Raw genomic sequence first — 8,623 nt, forward strand, 5'->3', positions numbered from 1 at the left:
TGGGCTTGAACAGGAAGGGACTGGGAGTGAACTGAGCAGAATAGATTGGGACTTGGATGGCCTGGATGAGAGCTGGAAGGGACTGGACGGGGGACAGATGGAGGGCACTGGGAGGGGCAGGGAATGAAGTGAGAAGCACTGGGAGTGTGAGGATCTCTGCATCCCCATGGATCCTGTAGAGGGTCAAAAATGGGACGTCATGCCATGATCAATGTGATCAAGAGAAGCTGATTTATTGCTCAAATAGGTTACATTTATATCATGCTCTACTGTTCACATACCCTAAGCTAATACATTATTGGTTAAGTCTATCTGTGCATGTGTCTCAAGCTGCCAGCTAACTGGTTAGTTTTCTTTCTTCATGTGCTCCGCTGTGGCTTTTAGTTCCATATCCTGCCTTCCAGCCTGGACTTGTTTACTTCTGAGTAGGCTCTTCCTCTTTCGTGTCCTCAAGGACGCTGCAACCTTTTACTCAGTCTTGATGAAGGCTGGGTTGTGCACATGTCCACTGTTCTGCAAGAAACCCTCAACAGATCTCCAGGGGCTTCGGGGGGCTGTCTGCATCCAGCACCTCCATCTTTGGAACCACCAGGGAATTGCTCTGCTGGACACAGAGGAAGCTTCCAGCAGCTTCTCTCAAAACCCACCCCTGGAGCACCCCTGCTACAAAAAACCAGGCCAAGCAAACCCAAAACAGCTCTAAAAATGGGGTTCCAGATATTCAGGAACTCAGGTGAATGCCAAGATGGGTATTGAGTTGTCCAGAGGCTCAGGTGTGCCCAGAAATGAGGCCCCAGGTGAGGGCATTTTCTGCTTGACTGAGCGCTGCCTGAGGGCTGGGGCTGCAGCAAGGGGGGGACACCCTCCTCCAGCAGGGATGTCCCATGAACAGGGGAGCCCCACAAGCCCCTCAGAACCCCAGAGCTGGGCTGGTCCTGCCAGAATGCCAGGAGCCACCAAAACTGCTCTGTCCTTGCCCTCTGCAATGGTACAGGGAGAGGAAATACAAGGAAAGGGCCAGGAGTGCAGAGAAAGACTGGGAGAGATCCTGCCCTAAGCACCAGCATGGGTGAAACAGACCCAGCCTGGGAACAGGGAGTGAATTTTTTACCAACCAAATCACAGCAGCACAAGGAGAAGGGAAAGAAATCTCTCCCACACCTTCCCCCCACCAAACGGAGATCATGCAGAACAGGGGTCACCAGAGCTCTTCCCAATGGGGGTCACTGGGGATCATCCATGCAGATCCTCCAATGGGAGACTGAAGCAGCGTGCTTCACCGAGTTCCAGAGAGCAACCTGCGCTTTCAAGGCCTGGAGCACTCTTGCTAAAGGAGCTGGCAAGGGAGGGGACAGACAGGTCTTTCTTTGGAGATCTGAAAGCCTTTTATTGCCAGGAAGAGGGCCCAGGGACAAAGACCCAGCAGAATGGAGGACACAGGGTTAAATATGGACAAAAGGGTGGATTTGAAGGCCAAGAACCAATGGAAACAGAGAAAAGTGGTGCAGAGGAAGGGCAGCAAACTAGGGGAACCAATGGGATAACAGGAACAGAACACTGCAGCAAACTGGGGCCGATGGGGATCAGGTGAGGGAAGAACATTCTAGGGGGATACAAACATGGTAAAAAGGGGCTGAACAGGGGTAATGTCAACTGGATAAACCAATGAAATTTAACACATTACATGTGTCTACACAGGCCTATGGGAGGGAGGCACCTCTAACCCTAACCTCAGAGGAGTATTTGTCCTTGCTTGTTTCTGCCCCTCCAGAGTTGAGGCGTTACAGCCCCACTGGCAGGCCCCCGAGTCTCCACAGCAGATGGAGCTGGAGCAGCACATGAAGCTCTTCCTGCACTCGGGGCACTCACAGGGCTTCCCTTACTGGTGTGTCCGTTGGTGTTGGGTCAAGCCAGAGCTGCTGGAGAAGCTCTTCCCACACTCCTCACACTCGTAGGGCCTCTCCCCGGTGTGGATGCGCCGGTGCAGGGTGAGATGGGAGTTGCGGTTGAAGCCCTTCCCGCAGTCGGGGCAGCGGAAGGGCCTCTCGTCTGTGTGAGTCCGCTGATGCAGGAGGACATGGGACTTGCTCCGAAACCTCTTTCCACACTCGGAACACTCGTAGGGCCTCTCGCCAGTGTGGGTCCTCTGGTGCCGGATCAGGTCGGAGTTCCACCCGAAGCTCTTCCCACATTCCAAGCACTCGTAGGGCTTTTCCCCAGTGTGGATCCTCTGGTGTTCCATCAGGCTGCAGCTCTGTCTGAAGCTCTTCTTACACAAAAAACACTCATAAGGCCGTTCCCCAGTGTGGATCCTCAGGTGCCGGATCAGGTTGGAGCTGTCTCTGAAGGTCTTCCCACATTCCCCACACTTGTAGGGCCGTTCCACCTGTTCCCCAGTGTGGATCATCTGGTGCCGGACCAGGTGGGAGTTCCGGCTGAAGCCCTTCCCACATTCCAAGCACTTGTGGGGCTTCTCCACCAGCTCTGAGCTCCGGCTGGATCTCCGGCCACCTTCCTGGCTCAGAGGGGGTTTTTCCTTCTTGCAGCTCCCTGGGCTGGGTTTGCAGCTCCTCCTCATGCGGCATCTCTGCGGCTCTTCCTTCTCCTCCATTGGCCCAAGGCTTGGGAATGACAAATCTTGGTCTGGGGGGGGAAGAACAATAGGTGAGCACCTTAGGCTGGGGGTTCCTCCTGCCCAAGTTCCTCCCAGGAAGTGACCAGATATTTTGTGCCCACAAAAATCTCCAAAACACGAAGGTTCAGTCCCCCAAAAAATCCTCAAAGGAGATTCACCTCTCGTTTCTCCACTCTGGGTTATGGGGTTTCCCTTCCCTTGGCTGATGGGGCTCCTGTGGCTCCTCTATTCTGGGGTCTTGCTTACAGATGACCCAGGGTATTTGAGAGTCCCAGTGATCCCTTCTCCCATGACTCTCTGTTGGAGGGTTCCATGGATCCCAGGGATCCCCCAACTCCAGAATCTTCTCCTCCATCCTTCAGGATGCCATGGGTCCAACAGCTATGGGATTGCCCCTCTCCACTCTCACCACTCCAGGGGTCTTGCAGTTCCCCTCCACCACTCTCCTGGGGAGCCCCAAGACTGATGTGCTCCTCCCGCCAGTACCTGGTGATCATCTTGTGGATGCCCAAATATCCCCCCAAAGGGGAATCTGTGATTCAGCTTTCGGGTCCTGCAAGACCCAAACTTTCCCCTCCCCAAAACCACAAGGCCTCCCAGGGACCACAAAGATATTTCAGTCTTGATTCTGGAATCTGCAAACTCCAAACACTTCTCCTAGAAGGACCCCTCTGGAGGACTCCCTGATACATTTGGGGTGAGCTCCCCCTCCCTAGTCACCAGCAGGATGGAAACTTGTGCTTCTCCTTCTGCTCCTTTTCCTGCTCCTCCTTTCAATCTCTCCTTCCCCTCCTCTTCCGTGACCAACCCAAATTCCCCTCTCCCACCCACCTCTGCCCCACAGCAAAGCATCACCGGCTGCTGGGTGGGGAGAACCGCCCCAAAGAGCTTCCCAAGGATGGACAAGAGGTTTGGGGAACACCCCAGTGTGGATCCATCCCCTCCCACAGCCCTGGGGAAATGCTCCAGGGATCGAGTGATGGGGACACAAAGGGACCACCATGGGAACCCCTTTCCTGCTGCCCCCCTCCCATTATCCACCTCTCCTATCCCTTTTCCATCATGCTCTCTAAATCCCAGCTCCCCTCTGACTCAGTTTAGGGCTGACCCTCCCCTCTCCTTTGTAGTTTTGGTGTCCTAAACGCCCTTTTATGGCTTCTCCTCCCCTTTCCCGTCATGTTGAAAAGAATGAGATCAAAGTGTCTACCAAAAAATGTTGTGAATCTCCTTTGAGATAGAGCAAGGGATTTGTAGATAAGGAAGTGGCAGAAGAAACCATCAGTTTCAGAAAATGTTATTGACTTGGACTCCTGCTCAGCCAAGGTCCTGCTAAATTCCTGAACTTTGTGAAGAAGAACAAAGACTTAACAGAGCCATTATTATCACACGTGATAAAAAAGGGGATAATGTTGAGGTAGTTTACACATTCTCCCAGAGGTAACTAATGACTTGGACACCCAGGGGGGCAATAAGGGAAGTCAAGAAAGGATTTGAACAACAGCGGATAGATGGTGTTGGTGTGCTGGGAAGGGACTGGGTGAAGGGGAGTGTGCAGCAATAGGGTTAAGGCAAGAAGAAGCAGGAGGAATGTATGTGGTAAGAAGAAGGAAGATGGAAAAGAGAAGGAAAAGAATGAATCGTGAAGACTGGGAAGTTTTTCAGCACCATCTTATCCTTGAAGTTTGCCAGGTGATCCAGGAACAGTTACAGACCCTTCTATCCCCGGTTTCCAGGAGAGGAAAAGAAGGAGGTCAGGATTCCAGGGGGTTTCTCTGTGCTGGGCAGCGGCAGCACCGGGCGCAGAGCTGCGGCACTGGGAGCACGGGCTGGGGCCTGTGGGGAGCTGCGGGGCCGGGCCGGGGCTGTGGGGCAGCCGGGGCTCAGCGCCGGGCGCTGCCTGACCCCACCAGCCCCGGGCAGGGCCGGCAGCGGCCCCCGGCCCCCAGGAGGCTGCGGGACGCCCCGGCCGCTGCCCGGCCCCGTGGAGCTGCCGGCCCTGCCCGCCGGGGGGGCCGCCTTTGGACACTGCGGCAGCACAGGCACCGGCTCTGCGACACGAGCTGTGGAGGGGACCCTGAGCACAAGGAGGACGACAAAGGAACAGCTGGGAAGTGTGCATTATAAGGGAAGGATCAAGATTTTCTTTTATGGATTTTGTAAGGGTCCCTGGAAAACAAATGATTTGCAGCAAGCTCAGCAGCTGTCAGAGGATGAGCACCCACAGGCACTGAGGGCAGCTGCAGGAGTGGCACAAGAAGGCCCCGGAGCAGTTGGGCACAAAGGCACAGCAGGGGAATGCAAGAAGGGAGCAGAAAAAGGCCAAGCTGAAGGCAAAGGCCATGGCAGAGCTCCTACAGCCCCCGAGGGATCAAGCCCAGGGCCCAAGGGGGCCCCAGCACCCAGGGGACGCGCTCGGCCACAAGCACCTGGCAGAGGCATTGCCCTCCTCGGCAGGGCAGAGCCCACCCAAACAGCCCCTGGCAAGGAATCAGGGCTCCAGCTGCAGGGCACAGGGACACTGCAAGCACAGACAGCAGCACCCTCAGCACGAGCAAGTCCAGCCCTTGATGGACATGGACTGGCAGGGGTGTCACAGCTCCCATCACACCAGGGACCCACCACACTGGAGCCCTTGAGAACATTCAGGGTGGGTCTGCATCGAGAGGAGGCCTCTCCTGATGGACACAGGGGCCTCTCAATCCACTCTGAATCTCAGATGTAAGGGGGGGGGGGGAAATTGTCAAGAAGTTGTTTGATTATTCAGAGGGTAAGTGGCAAAATGACCAAGTGTGTTTTCTTCAACCACTATTAGTACATGTGGTGTACAGGTTTGAATAGCCTGAATTTTTGCTTGCTCCTAATTGTGGTTATATTATCTGGGAAGGGTTTTTATGGCAAATGTGTGAATGCAAATTAATATTGCAAAACTTATTGAATTACTTTAACAATTCCCTATTTCAAGAGAGGGAAGGAAGAGCTTAGAGCCTTGTATTTAGTCTCTGCTAAAGGCAAGGCTTTTGGAGCCAGGGATCTCTCAGTACAATACTCCTATCTTGTCAGTCAAGAAACCAGAAGGATGGACAGCAGAAGAAAATCAGAATTTTCAAGTGTTAAAAAACAGATAAACTGAGGCACCTTCCGTGGCACTGCTGGACAGGGAAAACAAAATGTAAGTGAACATTAAACAGGGCCAAGCCAAATGAATTCTCCATCTAAGATGTTTAACCCTGTGGCCAGAGTGGCCTCAATGTCTGCAGAATTGTGCAGACACAGCTCTCATGGAAACCGAGGCCTGAAAACTGATGACAACAGGAGGATCTCCTATCGTTCAAGTCTGGCATCAAAGTAAAGCTTTGACAACCAAAAGAGCCTCTACATGGATGAGCAGGGCTCGGTTATTACAGCATGAAACTTGTTCAATGGCACAGGAGGATTGAGAACTGAGGACAGGGGAAGGGTTTCACCCAGCCTCCTGTCTCAACAGCCTGCAGAGGGGCTGGCAAGAAACCCAGGGCTGCATTCAAGGCACAGAGCTCCAGACCCAGCCTGGCAGAGATTGATGAGACATTCCCCGGCCCGAGGGAGAAAATGTGTGTATGGATGGCTCTGCAAGGGCAGCAGAAGGGAAAAGAGCTACAAGACACGCTGTTATTGAGGAAGGGGAATCAGACACAGCGCAGGTCACCGCCCCACGGTCAGCTCAACCGGCGGAGCTGTGTGTGCTTGCAAGAGCCTGGCACTGAAATGCCCTGAGCAGGAAGGCTTCAATAGCTTCTGCTGACACCATGTCACCTTACAGGGGGGCAAAAGCAATTCTGACTGCTTCAGCAACCACTGCATCACTTATTAAGGTATTTTAAAAGAGAATAATTTCAAATTTAACCTTAAAAAATTTTATTTCTCTACTCATGCTTTATTTGCCTCAGCTTGGGGAAAGGAGTTTTAAAACCTTTTTTTACAGGATGTTACACCACTCAACTGAGACGACCTTAACATCTCAACAGACTGGGAATAGTCCAAAAGATATCCACAAAGAAACACCAACACCCAGCAGCAAAGAGCAACCAAGAGCTACCCCAGACACTGCCCCCAGCAGAGTTAGAGACACCTGGTCTGGAAAAGGCTGAGAAGGAAATCCAGGAGTGTGGCCCTAATCAACATCAGAGGGGAAGACAGCCGGGTCTAATAGGAAACCACATACTAAGAATGACCCAACTTCAAAGCAATGAACATAAAATCAATGGATTTATATTTGGTCAGACTGTAAAAAGTTTAGGAAAAATCTAGTAAAACTTGTGTCATGGAATTGGTTTCTCTACACAGCCAGACTATGTGTGTAGGAAATGATTTCCTTTGCACATCCTGGCCAGAATCAAGTAACGCCTTGATTTTCTAACACTAAAAATACTGTTGGAGAGTTTTTGTTCGTCCTCCAGTTTCAATGCTAAGATTACAACATGAGAATGTTTTTTTTTTTTACAATTCTACTTTTATACTGTCAGTTAGGTTTGGGCCAGGGGTGTGAGAACCAATTTTTATTCTTAGGAAAAGTAGCAGAAATTGTTATTCCATTGGGAGGTTTTTGTGTATGTGTGTGCGTAGCCGTTAGTAATGGCAAAATTTTGGTATGGGTTTTTCGATGTTCATGTTCAGGCATTTGAAAAAACTCGACAAGCTTTAAAGGTGACCCTTTAACTTGTAAACAGTTAACAGAATATTGTTAAAAAAAAAGCAGAAAATTAAAAGCAGTGGAGGGGAGGGAACATATGAATTACCAGATTACTGCACTGGAACACAAGGTTCAGTTTTAGGCAGGCAGGAGAGGAGCTTCAGAAATGCAAATTAACACTGCTGGGCAAAGTGTGGACAATGCTGTTTCTCCTCTCAGGTGCTACAGCAACTCTCATCTTTGTACCATGCTCCACACCTTGACAGTGCAGCTCATTCAGCAGCTGAGCCAGGGGGTGCAGGTGGCAGCCAGGCCTCCTGATCCAGAAACGGCTACAAAAGGACAGGGAATGAGGGCACCGAGAATAATCCCAAAGCCAAAGAACACTCAGCAGAAGAGACTGAGTCAAAGGTAATTAAACGTTTGCAACGGGAATTGTTTAGAAAATAAGAGGATGGAGTGAAAGGAAGAAGACAAATGTGTCTTTACAAAAACATGGTGTGAATTGGATTGGAGATAGGGCCAGGGACTTCTACATAAGGAAGTAATAGGAAAACCGATCTGTTTCAGGAAATGTGATTGATTATTATTAACTGACACAGACTGCTGCTCAGCTAATATCATACTAAATTCCTGAACTTCGAGAAGAACAAAGACTTCACAGAGCCATGAATATCGGCTGTTACACAAAAGTGGGGGCGCACATTAACGAGGACATGCAGCAGGCGCACCGGGAACTCTGAACCTTCCAAGTACCTCAGCCCGTGGGCAAAGGCAGAGGGAGAAGCGGCCGGGAGAATGAGGATAAAAAGGAGGCTGCGGACTACAACACTGGCAGAGAGCGCACGGCAAATGCCCCACGGGCTCTCCCTCTGCTCAGCAATAAAGTCACTTTGTCAGGACTCCGCTGTCTCCTCGGAGCACAGAAACCTCCGGCGACGGCAATTTCCCCGCGCAGCCCCGGCCACGGGGCAGCCACCTCTGTCCTAGCCACAGCAACCGGGCCGAGCCAGCGCTGCTCCGGCAGCGGCTCCTGCCCAGGCAGCGGCGGGAAGGAGACCGCGGGCAGCCGCTCCCGCAGCGCCCTCAGCCCAGGGCCAGCACGGGCCGCACACGGCACAGCCAACCCGCCGCGGCCCCCTGCCGCCCCCTCGGCCCGCAGCCAGCCCCGAGCCCCCGCACAACCCAGCGCGGCTCCCACCTGCGCCGGGGCCGCCTCCGAGCTCCGCCGCCGCCTCCCCGCGCTCCGGCCGCTGCCGCCGCTCCCGGGCCCGCACAGACGCTCCGCCAATGGCGCCGCTGCTGCGCCACGCGCGCCC

At 52.7% G+C, this 8,623-nt stretch overlaps 1 protein-coding gene across 1 annotated transcript; it reads right to left on the reverse strand.

The window, feature by feature from the left end:
• Positions 1–208: 208 nt before the first annotated feature.
• On the reverse strand, positions 209–8,623 carry LOC119696624 (zinc finger and SCAN domain-containing protein 2-like). Its single transcript, XM_038126421.1, has 2 exons — positions 8,506–8,623; positions 209–2,643 (listed from the first exon to the last, which is right to left on the reverse strand). Exon 2 carries the CDS (start codon positions 2,609–2,611, stop codon positions 1,880–1,882), a length of 732 nt encoding a protein of 243 aa, XP_037982349.1. The 5' UTR covers positions 2,612–2,643; positions 8,506–8,623; the 3' UTR covers positions 209–1,879.

Source organism: Motacilla alba, unplaced genomic scaffold, assembly GCF_015832195.1.
Source record: "Motacilla alba alba isolate MOTALB_02 unplaced genomic scaffold, Motacilla_alba_V1.0_pri HiC_scaffold_34, whole genome shotgun sequence".
NCBI lineage: Eukaryota > Metazoa > Chordata > Aves > Passeriformes > Motacillidae > Motacilla > Motacilla alba.

Excerpts from the sequence above, each read along its gene's own strand:
- LOC119696624 (XM_038126421.1), bottom strand. The coding sequence starts at position 2,611 with ATGGAGGAGAAGGAAGAGCCGCAGAGATGCCGCATGAGGAGGAGCTGC.